The 20,073-nt window shown below is 43.0% G+C and overlaps 2 protein-coding genes across 2 annotated transcripts in view; both read right to left on the minus strand.

The window, feature by feature from the left end:
- Positions 1-11,457, minus strand: part of stx17 (syntaxin 17) — a 19,244-nt gene extending 7,787 nt beyond the window's left edge. Inside the window, exons 1-5 of the mRNA XM_080751445.1 lie at positions 11,322-11,457; positions 8,517-8,713; positions 8,349-8,414; positions 3,125-3,460; positions 1,742-1,792 (exon numbers count right to left, since the gene is read on the minus strand). Of these exons, the coding sequence (XP_080607571.1) occupies positions 1,742-1,792; positions 3,125-3,460; positions 8,349-8,414; positions 8,517-8,639 (576 nt within the window). The 5' untranslated portion in view covers positions 8,640-8,713; positions 11,322-11,457. The remainder of the gene's footprint in view (positions 1-1,741; positions 1,793-3,124; positions 3,461-8,348; positions 8,415-8,516; positions 8,714-11,321) is intronic.
- Positions 1-20,073, minus strand: part of LOC308298554 (sialic acid-binding Ig-like lectin 15) — a gene marked incomplete at both ends in the record, with an annotated part of 432,712 nt that overhangs the window by 379,406 nt on the left and 33,233 nt on the right. The gene's annotated exons all lie outside the window — the stretch shown is intronic.

Raw genomic sequence — 20,073 nt, forward strand, 5'->3', positions numbered from 1 at the left:
AGTCTACTGTCCTATCAATAAAGGCATAAAAGCCCAAAAACAAATCTTTGAAAAAAAGAAAGTGTCGGTGTAAATGCAACTAGTGTTAATTTAACCCCCGGCAAAGTAAAGATTGACCCGAACAGGTCAATTTCTACACTCTCCAGAGTCAACAATAAGGACTTTGTTGGAGGAAGAAGTGCCTCCTTTCTTTTTGTGGTGCCGTCTCCCCATGATACACACAGTGTGTTTACGTTGATGTGTCGATCCCTTAAGGATGCGTCTGGCCCCAGAGACCATAGAACATCTCCATGCACTCTCTCTCTCTCTATCTCTCTCTCTGTATCCTCGCAGCCTGCCTCTCTCGCCCTCCTCCCTGCGGACAGAGAGATAATCTGAGCCGTCTGTTCTCCACCTGCTTCACCGTATGCCTCCTTCCATGCGTCTCCCCACATGGACAGCTACTCCTTCTCCCTCCTCTCTCTCTCTTGCTTCCCCTCTTGTTCCTCCCTCTCTCTCCTCTCAGTTCATCTGAGGGCTTTTGTGGCCCACCGGCAGTCACCCACGGAGCTGTGTCACACAGTCACACACACAGCATGTGCAAGAACACACGCACACACAAAGCTCGATCTTCCCGGAGCCATTACCCTGACACACTGAAAGCATCATTGACTGACGCAGGTCAAGTTAGGCTACTTGTTCACAGTGGAAGTGTCAAATCTCTAATATATATCTATATGGCTGGCAGCCAAACGCACACTGGGACTGTTGTATTGTATGTTACATATCGTGGTCATTCTTTTGGCCTGGGGTTACGTTAATAACTCTTGCCAACCACCGTGCAGCAGTATGCACCAGTGAATTGAACCTCCTTCCTTTCGCCGGCAACGGAAATGAGAAGAGTTCAATGAGTCCACGTTAGTAGTATAGGGTCACTCTCATCTCGTCTTGGACTAGTTGGGACTTTTGGGAGTGATAATGTGTAATAAACGTTTTACCAAAAATATGGAGCTTTAACGTTTCCCCCCACACAAAAATATCACATAAGTTACAGCACCTTTAATAGCATCTGTGTTCCGTCTTGCATGTATCAGACGGCGTGAGGAAGCGAGCGTCAGAGAGTTGCTCAGGCAGGAGTTTTGGGCCCATGCAGGGCTCTACAGTACTCTCTGCTCTTCCACATGACCCCCGGCAAAGCACTCTTAAACTTTGTCCCCCGCAGTTTTTTGCGTTTTCTTTTTTGCATGCCTATAGTATCACGTACATCACACATCTGCAGCTTTGCTCACACAGACGAACCTTTATATCTTACCTCAGGCATGTGTAAATATGTAGATAATTTGTTTGTTTTCGTTAATTGATCTCTCTTACCCCTTGGCCCCCCTTCTCTTCTTTTTTCCAATGGAAATAACAAAACTGATAGAACTTTTAGAATTTCACGATAGAATTTCACCCACTTTTTAAATTCTGTATATCTGACGTGACAATAAAGCTGATTCTGAGCCTGTTGGATAGTCAACCCAAAAGTTTTTTTTGGTGTTTGGTACAACAAATATCATTTGTGCTCTGAAAGACAAGTCAACAGGTTCTGAGGCATCCCCTTGACGCACCCATTGTGGCTACTACAGCCGTTACAAATAATGGGTGCGTTTGATGACACACACATGTGGCGCTTAAAATGTGCCAGGGACATCATGGAAAAGTCTCCCATTGACATGCACTCGCTCTGAGATACAGTATAAACATACAGTAACATACTCACATGGACCAGGATGGAGAACTCTGTCACGAGACCACAAAACTCCTTCAGGTCCTACGACACAGTAATTTATAGTAGTAATAAGCACTTTATAGTTCACTTTAGTTCCAATTGTAATGATTGACATTGAATACACAAACGAAAAGAGAAAATAAAGTTTGCCCACTGAGAAACCCACTTCATTATTCTAGTTTCTTCTAAACCTCCGCTACATGCTACATGTTCTAAGCAGTGTGCCAACTTTATTTTCTTTTTGAACATGAGCCTGGTTGAATGTGCGTTCCTTTACTTTCATAACACACATAATGAAACCGTGTCATGAAAACTGAAAAGCGTCATTCCAACAACAAGACATCCATCACCTTAAAGTCAAATCTAAATAGACTGATTCAGTGAAACGAAAAGAGAACCATGGAACTAGTAGACTACAAAGATCACAAAATTACTGCATGTTGCCAATATACGTGCACAATATATACACGTGAGAGACAGGGCCAGGATCTCAAAAGCGTTCACAACACTGCAGAGGATATCATGGGTGGGTCACGTGCATTTTGAGGCAATGTTTATTTTAATGATCAATCAATGGATTGTGTTCTGGCTTGGATCAGTGGCACTGACCATACCGTCATTTTTGTTACATAATTCTTTTTACATTAAAGATGCAGTGCCATGATTCTTTTCTCCCCTAAAACATGATGATCAGGTATTATGATTATACTAGGAGGAAGATTGTTTAAAAAAAAAAGTGTACAGAAAGAGTTAAAATTGTGTTTTTATGTGGCCACACCCACCAGTTCATTAAGTATGCCTGGTTGTCAGGAGGGTGTTGTACCCAGCTGAAGTTAGCCACACCCACACCCAATTGACGCCTCTGGTCGTCGCTGGTTGATATTGATGAACATATTGCTACGTGTGTCAGGGGCTTAAGAGTAATGTTAACTCCATAGACACATACAAAACAGAAAAAGTACAAAAATATGGCACCACCTCTTTAATGTTACATTAACCTCTATCTTAACCAATGATCAGGGGATCGATCGAACGAGAGATAAATATTGACTACTTCAATCAGAATTGGTGTTTTTAATGTATTTACTCTGGCAGTGGATGCGTTTAGTGTGTTGCCAGTGATGTGGGGGCCCACTTGCAACAGCCTCAATGTAACGGAGGTGATCCGAACCTCCCCACCCGGCTTCGAACCCGGGTCTCGCGCGCGAAAGTCCAATATCTTAACCATTACTCCAAAGGGTATCTGCCCTATGGAATGAGGGCAGATACTAGACTTTTGAGGCTTCAGGCTGGGGCTGCGACTCTCTCCGCCACATCAAGGCCCACTGGGAACACACACTTCTAGACTAAACAGTAATGTCCAGACAGACCCACCTCCTCCAGGCTGTCCCAGGACTCCGCGGCGCTCTGATCAGCAGGGATCTGTGGGAGGAGGCGGAGCTGCGTTTGACAGACAGGTGCCGGCTCCTCTCCCCCGCCCCCCACACCCGTCGTGTCACCGTGGCAACCGCTTGACAGACAGCCGGAGGACTGAGAGGAGGTGGGTGGCGGCTGGGGGGCAGGGCTGCTGGAGTGCACGAGCAGGAAGTCCTGCACGGCGGCCGAGGCCCGCTCTCTGATTGGCTTAACCAGGTTGTGCAGGGCGGCGGCGTCCTGGGAGCGGACACGCCCACACAGCTTCTCCATCTCCCTCATGTTGGCCCGCAGCTGCTGCAGAGACACGAGAGAGCAGGTTCAACTAACTTACCTATACCAGTGTTTCTAACTTACCTATACCAGTGTTTCTAACTTACCTATACCAGTGTTTCTAACTTACCTATACCAGTGTTTCTAACTTACCTATACCAGTGTTTCTAACTTACCTATACCAGTGTTTCTAACTTACCTATACCAGTGTTTCTCAAACTTTCTATTGTAACTTACCTATACCAGTGTTTCTCAAACTTTCACATTTCAAGGTTTCCCCTTGAGGCCTAGGATTATTGACTGAAAAATAGCAGATAAAAATAGCAGATATACAAGCTCACAGCGAGCTTGTAGATCTGCTATTTTTGAAAGAGTCGTGAAAATGTGTGCAAATCTTTGAATATGATGTATTTTCAAGGCGAACGTTTGTAACTCAAATTTTGCTTCTGGGTGGTCCCTGGAAGTTGGAACTAAATATTTTGAGATGGGCGTCCGTGGCCAAATACATATCATTTTGGGGGTCCTTCACATGAAAAGGTTTGAGAACCACTGACATAGTAGTCTCTCAAGAACAGACCAACTGAGCTCCAGTTAAGTGAAAAGGACCTTTTCTTTGACAATGGCTAGCCAGATTGCTGACACAGAAACATAGGGTTTTTCAAAAAATCTTAGAAGGATTCAAAAGACACTTATAGAAACGGGTCAAAATTATAATTTTCACGATTTTTCTAAAATAGCAGATCTACAAGCTCGCAGTGCGGCTGTGAGCTTGTATATCTGCTATTTTTCAATAGTTAAAGCATGAAATAATGATACACAATAATGTGTACCCGTTCTAAATGGGTTAACTCTGACAGTGTACAAATGGAACCAAATGAACCTGTCAGGGTTCATTTGGTTCCATTTGTACACTGTCATTCCATTTGTACACTGTCATCCCATTTGTACACTGTCATCTTAGAAACACCTGAAGGAACCCACAGAGTCCCTGGAATCCACTTTGAGAACCACTGACCTATACGATTCATCGAATAATCGTGACAGCCCTAGCAATCAATTATATCTTTTTTACAATCCATTAAATGTTATTAGTTCGAATAACAACTGTTGCAGTCCTAGTTGAAGTCATTCACAGAATCAACCAGCCGAACACACACTGGGACACTGGGCTGGTCTGGGTGGTCCCCATCCCAGCTTGCCCTGGGGGTGACAGGAGGATTACATCCCTGCCACCAGCCTCATGGAGGTCAAGGCACCACCAGTAACACAACCTGGCTAATCACACACCATGAATAAACATACACACATGTTCATCAGAAGTGGGCTTTTTTTCCTCTCTCTGGGTCCGTCTCATCCTCACCAACAAGCGTTCACGCACGCACGCACGCTTGTGCGCGCGCGCACACACACGCACGCACACACACACATAGATTAACACAAAGGAGGTTGATCCTCCATTCAGGAGGCCAAAGGCGGAGGTAGTTATCACTTCTCCCTTATTAGACCGTACAGGCGAGAAGTGATCAAACCGTCCTTTACTTTACTCCCACCTTTTTCTCCCCTAATCTTTACATATAGTGTTTTATACTACCAAAGGAAACAATACCGCAAGGACTTTTTTGATGTGTTCCTTTTAGACAGGGTGTTTTGGCTGTACTTGTACTGTACTACATTTTTCTCTAATAAAATATTCAATAAGTCAAAAAATGGAAATGAACCATTAAAACAGGTTACTAAAAATATAGGGGAACAAAACAAGACCAAATTAGTCACATTACGGTAAATTGCACACATTTGCGGCAACCTCAGTGTGCGGTAGCTGCTGTGCTAAAGGCTATCAGTGTCGGCCATGAACCCCCACAATAATCATATTTGAACAGGGCACATGGTATTGTAGGAGTTGAGGCATGACATTTTGTTTGACTCGGTTCCACTGATAAACATCTACTAGCTCACAATGCCTCTTGTTTCTGCAGTTTTCCCCTTTCTTATATTATTTGACAATTTGGCCAATGTTTGTTTTGATAGTATAGTTTGTAGTTTTTCTTTTATAGCTTGTAGATCGGCTATTTTTGGCAAAGAGGTTTGGTGTAGAGGGGAAAAAGAGCAGACTAAGTACAGAGTAAAAGGTCAAGTTCATTAGGTAATGACGGCTCAAGTGGTTTAATATCTGAAGACACAAAATTGACATGAATCCAAAATACACTGATAATTGTGCTGTCAAACGAAACTATATCGTATCTATGGGTTGTGGGGGGTCCCTGCTTCATCTCTCTCTCGACTAAGGGGTCCTTGGCCCAAAAACGTTGAAGCTCACAACATGTCATAATACAACGGTTAGTGAACTAGGTGCCTGTATTTCACAGAAAGCAGAGAGGGGTGAATGAAATTGAAAAGGTTGAAAATAGATAAGGGAAGGGAAATATTCGTCAGAGCAAAGGAGCCCACTTCCTGTGAAAACACACGCACACACGTGCAAACACACACACACACACACACACACACACACACACACACACACACACACACACACACACACACACACACACACACACACACGCACGCACGCACGCACGCACGCACGCACGCACGCACGCACGCACGCACGCACGCACGCACGCGCACACACACACACACACACACGGCAGACTAACCCCCTGTGCTAGATTAACACCATGACCAGACATGGGAAAGCACTCCGCCTGTCCCAGGGGTGCAAGGGGTAATGGTGAGCGGACACTGACAGGTGTGTGTGTGTGTGTGTGTGTGTGGGGGGGGTTCTTTCACCTTCAGAGACATAGTGGTTTCCAGGGTGGAGTATCCCCTGAGACACTTCACACCCATCACTTGAAAACACGCACGCACGCACACACACGTGTATTGCTGGATTTATAATTTCCCCCCCACAATTTGAAGGGATAGTTTTTTGTTTTACTTTTATTTAAAGCCTCACTATATCACTTTTTGCCAGACCCATGAAATGGGTAGGCCTACATAAGCAAATGTCGGTCTGTCCGGGTTTTCTATATAAAGGGTATATATGATGATGACATGATGATGACATGCATACAAAAGGCATGATGTCATAAATGATGATGACAGACAGGGGGTCTGGCACAACCAGGTTGACCTGGTCTAGTTTTTTTTTACATACAATACATTTTAATGTTGTACAATCTGTATGGTAGAGTAAGTTAATACAATATAATATACAATTGGGGTGGCCCTATTTTGCTGTCTCCCTGTTCTTCTATTGAGACATTTAGATTGTGTCAAAGGCCATGTCTCACCTAGACACAGGATCTGACACGAATTTTGCCCTGAAGGCCAAGATTCTATTTATCCCCCGAGCAAGCAGGCAGGCTCTATTAGCTCAATGGTGAAAAGTTCAGCGCTCGTGCAGGAAAACGGGTTCAAATCCGGGGTAGAAGAGGAAAGTTGCATAGAGTCGCTTTAACCGCTTATGGTATTAACATGGAAGGTATGTCAACGCCATTCTCTGGCACCTGCAGACAGAGAGCCCCAGGGGCGATGGAAGGAGTGTTCCCTAACATGCATGTCTTTTGGTGTGGGAGGAAACCGGTGCACCTGGGAGGAAACGCACGCCAACACACAAACCACACAGAAACCCGGGTTCATAGCCAGGAGCTTCTTGCTGCGAGGCAACAACTTAACTAACCACTGAGCCACCATCACACCCTTCATCTACCGCCTCGAGATTGATTTGTACTTAGATGCGCACATCACGCAAAACAACATACTGTATACTGTATGAAGCCTGTTCTCTGGTTCAGATGTAGCCCCAGGTCAAACATAAACTATAAACTATGGTCAGTTTCATGACCCTGGAATGATACTCCTGGCGAGAGGTACAGTATATCAGTGTTAACTGAGAGGAAGTGTGATTGAGCCAGGAGCAACATCTGATCTAATAAAAATATATATTTTCATGCTATTTTGAAATGAGATGTGTGAGAAAGACAGACTGCGGCGTAGCAGTACAGATGACATTTATTTTTCTGTTCACAAAAACTGATTTGAAGGGCACCTCAGTGTCTCACCTGGCAAGAGTGCATAGTCTGCATACCATTGAGGCTCAGTCCTTGAACAGCAAACCTGGGTTCGAATGCGACCGAGTCCCTTTCCTGCATGTTTTCTTTTCTATTGAATACTTTGTCAGAAATGTTAACAGCACGTGGCAAAGTCAGACGTGAAGTGCAACTGACCCTTTGTCCCGTTGTCCCGCCCCTCTTTGCACCCACTTGTTGCTGTGTGGGACAAAAGTCCTTTCTTCCATTCACTACCATTGAAATTCAGTTGCTTCTTATTGTTATTCTGTGTATTCAATTCTCATTTTGAACTTCAGTAAAAAGGAGCCTCTCAGGTGCAGTATAGTGACTGGGCATGTTTTTAAATGTTTTTATTTCTCCAAAAATGATGTTTTAGCGAATTCAACATAAACTAGACCAGGTCAACCTGGTTGTGCCAGACCCCCTGTCTGTCATCATCATTTATGACATCATGCCTTTTGTAGGCATGTCATCATCATGTCATCATCATATATACCCTTTATATAGAAAACCCGGACAGACAGAACGACATTTGCTTATGTAGGCCTACCCATTTCATGGGTCTGGCAAAAAGGCGGAACCAAGGCGGGACAAGGCAGAAAGAGCCAGCTGGTTGGTCAGTCAGGGACCAATCAGTAGGCTGACAAAGGGTGAATTGATACGACTAGGCCAAATACATAGACATACAACATAATATGTAACTGTCAATAAAAGAATTCCTGATTGTGATGAATCCTGATGTGTGACACCCCTCCCACACACGCACACGCACACACACACACCCCTGTGATTTTCTGAAATAATCTTAATTTTACAGCATTTCTAGCTTGAAAATGGTATACCTGCACAGTTCGGGTGGCGTTGATGTGCTCTTGATGAAGACGATCCCATTGTTGGCACGTCTGGAACTGCAAGAATGACGAAGACATGCTCAGTTATAGATCTGAATGTGATTATGTGCCGCGTGTGTTAGATCATGGGTTTTCATTGGTCAGATTTCTGGCCATTACCTTCAGTATGTTGTTGTGATGTTTCTGCAGTCTCTCCAGGTCTGTGGGTATGGCCACTTTAATGAACTTGTGGATGGGTGCCTCGAGGCGCCTCAGTGTCAACGTGTTGCCTTCCTCTGCCATGAGACCAACTGACCTGGGTCTAGGTCACACAATGTCCCGCCTCACTGGTCTGGCTCCATTTGCACCCCTATAAACTGTCAAAATCAGAAGTGTGTCATTATAGTCAAAGATCATTGTATAGATATTCTAGCATGTTTCTCTATTTGACACGCACAATTACAGCACAGATATACTGGCTTTCGAAAAAAGGTGATCAATGCAAACAAATAACAAAATAAACAGGGCACGGTGGCGCAGTCGGTAGTGCTGTCGCCTCACAGCTAGAATGTCCCAGGTATGATTCCCGCCGTGTTCTCTCCTCTGCATCATCAGTGCCCATTCCCTACGTGGAGTTGGCGACAGGGCCTTTCTGTGTGGAGTTTGCATGTTCTCCTAGGGGGTACCCTCACAAAAAACATGCAGTAATCCTAGTCTCTATACTGCCTCCTCATGGCCAGCCGGGGCACCCAATGGAAGGGAATTAAAGGAAGTGGTTGGCATAACGTGTTCCTTCCACATGCTACGTCCTACCGGGGAAACTCCCCCCTGTCAGGTGATAAGAACCGGTCTGCTCACTCCTCATGCATTGAAGGAAGCATGAGCTCAGTTCAGGGCTCTCCCCAGGGAGGCAGAGGGAGAGTAGCGCCCAGGATAACAGCTTTTGCAACTGGCACTGGGTGAAAAATGGGTTACAAAATTGTGGGATAGAAATTTTAAGAATAATAAAAAAAAAAAAAAAACAATGATAACATCATATGCAGTTACAGCAAATGTTTTGTAAGCGTTATTATTCAAGGACCACGCAAGTCGGTAACGATGCAAGTTGGGAATGCATATCCCAACAAATTATGCAATGCCATTACCCACTGTAACTGCTGTCAGAGTACTCACTGTGTACACAATGTTAAGACTCAAGAGTACCCAGTGCAGTGCCCTTTACCAGAGTACTAATGACATAAGATATTACAATAAATGGGTAATTGGCCAACTTGGGATTCGGGAACGATGCAAGTTAGGAACGCATGCCCCATCCGTTTATGCAATACCCGAACTACACTACCCCAAACACACAGAGAGACTGTGTGAGAAATAACCTACCACTACAACTTCAGCATCACAGTCCCTCAATGCCAGGACACGGTTTGTTCAACATTAAATGATATCAGTCAAATCATGCATGCAGAATGTGGAATTTGAATGGAAACACTTGGACATCAGTCCACCACTGATGTCCAAACTGACCATGAGTTGACATATAAATATTTCTAGGTAATTTGGATGGAACCATGTGATTATTATTTAATTTAAGTAAAACTCAAAGCTAAAAAGCACATCAAACATCACTTGTAGTCTGCAACACGTAACATGCACACTTTAAAATTTGCTTTCATTTTTATAATCAATTTTTAAGGATAAAATTTGAATATTCAAATTCGAATTCAAAATTTGAAATTATTCTATTCTAGATTCATTGCACAGTGAAAAATAAAAAATAAATGTTTAAGTTAGATTTTTATGGCATACAGCTCATGAAACTCAAAATCTAGGCCTATATCTCAAAATATTGCAGGGCAGTGTGATGTTTTTACAGTCAGTGATGATTTCAGGTGCTACGGCACGTGCTGCACGTATTCAGTACTCTGTCCAACATTTTACACCGTGATCTAGACCCGGACCCCTTATTGGCTCTGTTTGGTACAGTTGGAACTGAGGGTCTTCCCCTAACACGGACAGAGAGTCGTATGGTTGACTTCACGTTATTGATTGCTAGACGTGCCATTCTGGTTAAATGGAAAGATGCTGTCCCGCCTGGGCTTAATCAGTGGCTTTGCGCTGTGATGTCCTGTCTGGAGCTGGAGATGCTGAGGTTCTCAATTGCTGGCTCTGAAAAGAAATTCTATAAGACTTGGAGCCCTTTTATGATGTTCTACCGTAATACCCAAATGGCGTAGTGTGGCGCTTACCTGCTCTGACCAACCCAACACGCAACAAGTTCTGAATATCTATTCCGCTCTCTTCTTACTTTCTCTCTTTTCTCTGTACTAATTTTTATTTTAATTCTTGTTTTATTGAACCTGGTGTGCAACCGTCCTGGGGATTGAGGGTGGGGGGAGGGGGGATAGGGGTCGGGTTTTGTTCTCTCTCATAATGATGTACTCAGATACATGTGATGATGTTTTTTATTGAGATTGTCTACCCGCCTCTGGGCTATTTCTATGTGAAAATATAATAAAAAGATTTGAAAAGAAAGAAGAAGGATCTGTAGATGTATTAGCTCAGATACGAAAGCAAACGATAAAATACTCTGTGATATGCAGAGTTGGGTGTGATTTCTCCTGTTCCATTGCCATATGACACTATCATAGATGTATTTTATCGAGTCCGACATTAGCTTTTGTATTCTATAAGCCTTAGATCAACTCAAGACTATCATAGATGTATTTTATCAATTTGACATTATTATATTATCATAGATCCGAAAGCAAAAGTCAGACTCGATATAATTCATCTATGACAGTCGATTCAAGGCTAAGATTCTATATCTAAGATATATCTTAGCTTTATGCACCCTGGGCTGGGCCTATGCTATGTAATGTAGGTAATAGTATATTCAGAATATTTTTGGTACAGTATGTGAAGTATGTGTGTTGTCTAGTGTGTTGTGCAACACCAACAAGTTACACAACAACTAGCAATACTCACCGATGTAAATTTGGAAGACGATTATTACCCAAAAATTGCCAAGATCAAACCTGTCAAGACGTTGTCATTTCTGTTTCGATTTTCGATAAGGTTTCGGTATATATTTATGGCGTATTATGACACTTCTCTCTCTAATCTCTCTCTCTCTTTCTCTCTTGTTTGTAAACAACTCATCACTTCCTAGTGCGCGCAGGAATTGTTTCCGACCCAAAGCCACGGTCAGAACATTTCCGTTCCCCATGATTCGTTCCCATCCCAGCACAGCACGACACAGCCCACCACAGTCAGAAGTCTTGCTAAAATTACACAGACTCTCGATTATTAAAGTTGGTCTCTGGGGGGCAACTGAATATTCTTGGCTGGGAGCTGAGGGATTTGATTTGATTTTCCTTTTGCCAAACTGTCAATTAGATTTTCATCTTTTAGCTGTTATGCTTTGCACTATTGACAGCACGAATACACATCATCGATCCAGTTGGGGAAATAACATTGATTATATGTGCCATCACTGCCATCATGACATATGTGTCGTCGTGTGCGAGAGACAGGGGGATACAATGTGTGTAGACAGTCACAGAGCAGTGTAGTGAATAAAATGCATGAAAAGCTCACAACACATGTGATGCACTGTGAGCTTGTACATATAGGCTATAGGCCTATTCTTACTAATTTAAAGTACTAGAACTGGGCCGCCCGAAGGCGACCTGGCCAACTCGGGAACGATGTAAATAGGGAATGAATGCCCCGCCCTTTAATGCAAACCCCATTATACCTGTTGTCATAGGACCCGTTTTGACCATCCGTTTGCCTGTGTCCATTTATGCCCATATATGGAGATATCTGTTATCTGTCTGTCTGTCTGTCTGTCTGTCTGTCTGTCTGTCTGTCTGTCTGTCTGTCTGTCTGTCTGTCAGTGTCCATTTTATGTCCATATATGGAGATCACTGCAGATATAGTTCTGGGTCCATTTTATGCCCATATATGCCCATATATGGAGATATCTGTCTATTTGCGTCCATTTCATGCCCATATATGGAGATCTCTGTATCTGTCTGTCTGTGTCCCTTTATGCCCGTATATGGAGATCTTTGTGATTCTGCGTAAATTTTATGCCCATATATGCCATTTGCGTGCATTTTATGCCCATTTATGGAGATCTCTGTATCCGTCTGTCTGTGTCCCTTTATGCCTGTATATGGAGATCTTTGTGATTCTGTGTCCATTTTATGCCCATATATGCTATATATGGAGATATTCAGAGATTTTTTGTTGACTCATGTGGCGTACGTGATGTCAGAGCCTTTTATGAAGTGATGTCACAATGAGTCAGAGCTTTCGCCGATTTCCTCCGGAACAGCCTGATGTCAACAATCAACCCCGCATAAGGAGATTCCGAACGTTTCGCGCCGGTTCGGGAAAACCGCGCGTCGGGTCGGGTCGAGACCCGGCACTGCACTCCGTGCCGCGGCGGGGAACGCGCGTGCCGAATCTGAAGCCGGTGGGACGAACGGTTCTCGAGATACGCGGATTACATACACGCAGACACGCAGAGACTTCTCGCATTTATAGATAGACTAGAAGCTCGGCCGCCCAAAGGGCGGCCGAGCGTCTAGTCGGCGCCCTGGCCAACTCGGGAACAATGTAAATAGGGGATGAATGCCCCGCCCTTTAATGCAAACCCCATTATACCTGTTGTCATAGGATCTGTTTTGACCATCTGTTTGCGTGTGTCCATTTATGCCCATGGCTTGTGAGATGCGTCGGTTATCTCCATATATAGAGATTCAACACGTGCAAAGTACAGGAGTGATGTCAGAATGAGTCAGCAGAAGTGATGTCAGAATGCCCATATGCCCATATATGGAGATCTCTGTATCTGTGTCCCCTTTATGCCCATATACGGAGATTGCGTCCATTTTATGTCACAATGAGTCAGCGCTTGCGCCGATACATCCATTTATGCCCATATATGGAGATGTGCGGCCGAGCATCTAGTCGGCGCCCTAGCCAACTCGGGAACAATGTAAATATGCCCATATATGGAGATCTCTGTAGGACCCGTTATGCCCATATATGGAGATGCGCGGCCGAGCGTCTAGTCGGCGCCCTAGCCAACTCGGGAACAATGTAAATATGCCCATATATGGAGATCTCTGTAGGACCCGTTTTGACCATCTGTTTGCCTGTTTGTCTTTGAGTCAGCAGAAGTGATGTCAGAATGCCCATATGCCCATATATGGAGATCACTGTATCTGTGTCCCCTTTATGCCCATATACGGAGATTGCGTCCATTGTATGTCACAATGAGTCAGCGCTTGCGCCGATACGTCCATTTATGCCCATATATGGAGATGGGCGGCCGAGCGTCTAGTCGGCGCCCTGGCCAACTCGGGAACAATGTAAATATGCCCGTGTGGTCATAGGAGTGTGGGGTCATGTGGTGTACGTGATGTCAGAGCCTTTTATGAAGTGATGTCACAATGACATGATTTCCTCTAGATAGATAATGACAAGAGTTTTAAAGTGATTTAATGAATGTATGGTTGCAGATATAAAATAAGTGTCTTTAAAGGGATATTTCACTTAAAAAATGGGTCATATTTTATCTAATCAGGCTTTTGCGAACACCCAGTACAGTTTTTAAGTTGATCGATTCAGTGTTTAGATATTTGATATTCATTTTATCAGACATACCCCCTTCCTATACAAACCCATTGTAACTTCTATAACTTCAACTTTAATCATGAAAAATTCATCAAAAACACCCGTCCTTGGTTCTGCTGACTCAGCTGCCCTCCTAATTATGTGAGAGGGCTGTTTTTTCAATTACTTTCTTCATTTATTTTTAATAATCTTTTTATTTTATTTTATATTCTTTTCTTTTTTTCATTTTCCAAAATAATTATAAAAAAAAAAAATGAAAAAGCTAGTTGAAAAAATACGCCCTCTCATGTATTAGGAGGGCAGTAAGACCTTTAACCCGCTAAAACATGCAGAGGTGGAGGAAATATGATTCATGAATATACAAGACCTGCATTTTGAGGTTAAATGTGAAAGCTAGTGGGTGGCGATTGCCATCCCTCCCCTGTGACCTGGCCTGGTCCCATCTGATGAAGCTGCTGTGTGGGTATATTGCGTGTCTACATCTGTCTTTTTGAAGTAGCTTTTACCTTTGACATTTAGGCCAACCCCCCACACACTGCAGTCTTCAACAGATCCTCAGCAAGCCAGGGCCGCATTAAAAGGATATAAACATCAATAGGGGACTGCCCTTGTTGTGCATGCAGTGGTGGAAACTCAAGTAACAGTATTAATGCTGCAGAAATATCTGTTACAATAAGTTAAAGTTCAGGGATTCAAAATGTAGGCCTACTTGAGAGGAACGAAGATGCAAAAAAGTATTGGTATCAGAATGTAGGCAGGCCTTCTTGAAGTACCAAAAAGTAGAAAGTAGCCTACTTATTCAGAATTTCCCATTTCACAGCTTTTTAAAGGTATAAAATGTGTAAAAAAAATATAGTTTGAAAATAACAGATCAACAAGCTCACAATGCATCACTATGCGATGTGAACTTGTAGATTGGCTATTTTCAAATGGCCAGAAATATATAGAGGGCTGAAGTGGGTGATGTACGTTTTGTAATCCAAATCTACAAAGTAACCATTAACTGAAGTTTTTAAATAATTGTAGCGGAGTAAAAGTATAACATTTGAGATGTAGTGGAGTAGAAGTATAATTGGAAATACAGTATTTCCAATTATACTTCTACTCCACTACAGTAGAGTATTTCAAATACTCCACTAAAGTAAAAAATAACAAAAAAACGAACTAGTAAATGTACTAAGTTACTTTATACCACAGTTTGCGTGCATGTGTGTGCATGTGTGTGCACGTGTGTGTGCGCGTGTGTGTGTGTGTGCGTGTGTGTGTGTGTGTGTGTGTGTGTGTGTGTGTGTGTGTGTGTGTGTGTGTGTGTGTGTGTGTGTGTATGCGCGTGCACGTGCGTGCGTGTGTGTGTGTGAGTCCACTTCCAGGGGCCCTCCCAGGGCAGAGCTGCAGACATAGAGGGAGGAATGAAGCTGACAGTGAAAGTCTCAACACCCACATCATGCACCCACACACCAACAACACACAGTAAAAACACAGGGACATGTTTGGGTTCACGTGTGTCAGACACGTGAACTAAAAGCGTGCGTTAGTCCAGTGGTTCTCAACCTGGGGGTCGGGTTGGGGGGTGTTGTACACTTTTTGTTTTGCATGGTACATCATTATCAGGCCTAAATGTACCCTTGAACTTCTGGTTTCCCCCCCAAATGACTGCGGCTTCCATAGGTTTTGAAGAAATTCATATACAGATGTGACGTTTACTCTTCAGTATTTACTGCTCTTTTCCTGAAAGATTCCAGCAAATGCAATGTTTAGCCTTTCTCATTTTTATGGAGAATGGAGCGTATTTTTGCAGGACACTCGCAAATGGCAAGAAACCACTCCATTCCCATTGAAAAGCATATAATCCACCTTCATCAGAGAGATTTAAACTTCGTAGTCAAGGTCATAAAAATAGCAAAAATAGCTGATCTGCAAGCTCAATGTTCTGCAAATCCCCTGAAAATCGACTGTCTTGCCAATGGCAGGACGTGTGAAGTTTTGAAATGGCACATCTGTAGCATTTTAATAAATATTGGTCCTTTAAATAAATATGTTATGTATTTGGCCCCTGAAAAAATGCAAAATGCAAAATAAACAATACAATAAATACATATTTTCCGGGTAGCGTCCCGTTCAGCCCACCCGTGCCTATAACCTTGAGTGTGTGTGTGCATGCATTACACCTAGGACTCAGGTGCTATCCGTCCCAAGCTAATCCAGGAAGTTTTGTCAGCAGGAGAGGAGCCTCCAGGGAGCTGAGGCTCTTCCATCCGGGCGGGGTGGGGCGGGGCGGGGCGGGGCGGGGCGGGGCGGGGCGGGGCGGGGGTCTGCCTGCCCCGGCTGCTTTTTAAAACAGTCAGGGAAGACGCCCTGTTGACTCCATTACTTAAAGCAGTGGTTCTCCAACCTATGGCTCAGGACCCCCAGGGGGGTCCACAAATGATTTTGAGGGGTCCCCAGATGATTACACACTGCCATTCCTATGGAGGCAGTGACCACCTAAACCAAACCCTAACCCTAACCTCAGTAGGAATGGCAGTGGGTAGGAATGGAGAACTGCCCCCATTCTTTTCTCACTCAACAGTAAACAAACCAACATACACTTTAAGAGAGGGTTTCTGCACATTTCTAAAGTGACAATTTTTTAAGACCTTTTTTAATACCTCTAAAATGACAAATCAAACATTGGCCAAATTGTCAAATATTAGAGGCAGAAATTGTGAAAATAGCCGATCTACTTGTTCACAATGTTTCGCAATGCAAGGCGTTGTGAGCATGTAGATCTGCTGTTTTCACAATAGGACATGTTAAACAAAACGTAATAAGTCAACTCTTTCAACTCCAAGTAGTGCTCATCAGGGTGGGGGGGTCCCCAGTTAAAATATGATTATTTTGGGGTTGCGGCCTGAAAAGGTTGAGGACCACTGACTTAAAGCACATACACTGTGCTAATGAAGTCATAGGCTGGAAACCCAGATAGCAGTGGTGGACAGGAACTATAAGTACATTTAGTACTGGGTGAATCTTTGTAATTTATGACTTGGCTGCATTTCAAATTGTACTTTTGACTATGCTACATTTCTAGGATGAGACTCATGGGACCCAAACTTATGAAAATATACTAAGAATGAACCACCTAAACCCAATTCAAATATTAGTGAAAATAGCAGATCTAAAAGCTCACTGTGCAACACGTTATCAGATCATCAGATGGTACATCTTCTATTTTCGATATTTTCTTTTAATTTCTGAAAGGTTATGACCTTTTTTTATTTTCATTTTTGGAAACGTTAATTGCATACAGCGTTTGCATTGATATTAAAACAATATTTTCACTTTTTAATTTGTACTATTGAATACTTGAATATTTACTTTGTCCACCACTGGCTTGAACCCAGATGACAGATGCCACCCACACAACCCCTGTTCTGTAATGTGTACTGGTGGCTGTACATTCTGCACTATACGTACAGAGCCAAAATGTCACCAAACATTTCCTGTGACTGTGGTTAACGAGATAAAGACAAGAGCCTTCATGCCGGCTTCACTTACTCAATAAGGAATAAACTTCGATAACACTTTACTTAAAGGTCGGTCTATAATGCATTATACGGTATAATTAGTTATATAATGCATTATAATGAATGCTCTTTTGTCAGTGTCAGGACACTTTATTTCAACTGATTACGTATGGCAGTCCGCTGAGCTTGTGCTACATTATGACCATCACTACTATATACTTTACTTCATAAACCTTATAAGTTGTTGTTCCACCTGTGACTGGTTAAAAATATATAAAAAATATATGCAGTATTGTGTCAAGCTCAACTAATATTTGGAATTATTCATGTTTTTAGTATTGAGTCCCATGGTAATGTTCATTATATATTATTTGATTAGAAATATATATATTCTTTGCATTATTTATGTTCTAACCGCAGTTTTATAGGGGTCATTTTATGTTGCATTTATGATAGGAATCGTAATCGTTATGAACCAGCTGGAAGATAAAGGCGGTGTGTGTGTGTGTGTGTGTGTGTGTGCGTGTTTTAATGGGAGCTCTAATTAAGACTCTGGGGGTATCTACTATCTGTCAGCGCTGATCGATCGGATGGGAGACTGACAGCTCCTTCTGCTGTGTGTGTGTGTGTGTGTGTGTGTGTGTGTGTGTGTGTGTGTGTATCTGTTTCCAGTGTTCAAACAGAGCTTTCTGCTCTGTGTTGGTATTATATTAGTTGTCACTCAACATGTCACTACCTCAGAAAGCGGATTAACACATATACCCCCCTACACACACACACACACACACACACACACACACACCGTTAACGTACAAGGGCTGAATATGGTGAGAGTTTTCCTTTCCTGTATCCTGAACAAATACATGCACATCATGCAACACCTCCTGACAGGTACGGTGCTGCACAGTAGATCCACTGTATATCACACATCCTGCACATCCTGTCATGTACGTATATGTGGATAATATGTTTGCTATTATTTGCAGAATATGAATATGTCATATATGTAACGCCCGGGATTCTAACCCGGGTCTCCCACGTGAAAGTCCAACATCTTAACCATCAGACCAAAGGGATATCCTTATGGTCTGGGGGAGATACTAGACTTTTGATGCCATTAAGCTGAGGCATCATTGTTCATCATATTCGGCAAACTCAGATGTGTGCAACTAAACTCATGTGCTCATAACTCAAATCCTGCATGCATTTCCCTTCTTCACTTTTTCTCATTTCACATGCTTGTGCATGTACCCACACACACACACACACACACACATGCGCGCGTACGTACTTACAAACGCACGCACATATCCAGGTGATTGATAGCAACTTTGTGGCAGCGACACGTTGGCAGGACAGCTGCGTCTGTGTAGCGTTAGTGTGTGTGTGTGTGTGTGTGTGTGTGTGTGCGTGCGTGCGTGCGTGCGTGTGTGCATGTGTGTGTGTGCGTGCGTGCGTGTGTGTGTGTGTTAGCGTTCCTGGCTGCCTGTGGTGAAGCAGAGAGAGTGACTGAGTGATAGCAGTGACAGGATAAACGGCATGTGCTGTGAAATGTCACCACGGCGATCGATGGTGTTTAACGAGGCTGGAGGTTGATCTGGACCTCATGCTAACACCAAGCTCTCCTCCCTCTCTCTCTCTCTCTCACCATCATTCTCAGCCTTATACCCACTTAATCCCCCTCCACTCTCTCTGAGAGCCCCTTGGTCCCTGGGGAGACAGACGAGGCCCCTTACCTGTCAAGAGGCCCCATGTCTCAACATGACCATGCATGGACGTGCACGCGCATATAGACACACACACAGACACGATACATGCGGACAACTCGTGCGCGAGCGTCACCTGTTCTCTTGCGAAAAGGTCTGATACACCAGTGGTTCCCAAACTTTTCAGGTTGAGACCCGAATGAGAGATTATATGTTTGCAAGGGACCCACACCAGTGAGAATTGCAGATCTACGCGCATTGCACCGCTTTGCAAGCTTGTAGATCGGTAATTTTCACTACTTCTTAATTATTCAAATGTTTTATTCATGGGATGTCTTGGACTTGTTTGTTTGTTTGTTTGTTTTAAAATGTATAAGATTATAATTATTTGGTTGTTTGTTTTTAATGGACCTTGAAGTCTGTAAATAAAAGTTGATTGATTGATTGATTATAAAAAAAATTGTATTTAAAAAAGATCTTTTGAAATCCTGACCCACTGTTTGGGAAACAGTGTGACACAATGTGAACCTTGGGGTTCAGCTTGTTTTCATTGAACGTGAAACAGCAGTGAAACAACAAGCATATTAAAAACGCTGGACACAACGGGGAGCCGGATAATCAGAACTAGTTTATGATTTCCAAAGTGCTGAACAGAAACTCCAGTGAACCGAAAAAGAAAGAAAAAAAAAAAGAAAAAAAAGAAGAATCGAACAGGAAACTCAAACCAAAGAGGGACATTGAAAAAACAGCAACTTCTTTTTCTTTTTTTTTTCTTTGTTTCTCTTCTTCAAAAAACAATGCACAACTCGTACCACAATATTTGAAAAAGCTAAAAACACTTCAAAATATTAGTTTTGTATATATATATATATTTAT

This window comes from Nannobrachium achirus, assembly GCF_963921795.1.
Source record: "Nannobrachium achirus genome assembly, chromosome: 2".
NCBI classification, from domain to species: domain Eukaryota; kingdom Metazoa; phylum Chordata; class Actinopteri; order Myctophiformes; family Myctophidae; genus Nannobrachium; species Nannobrachium achirus.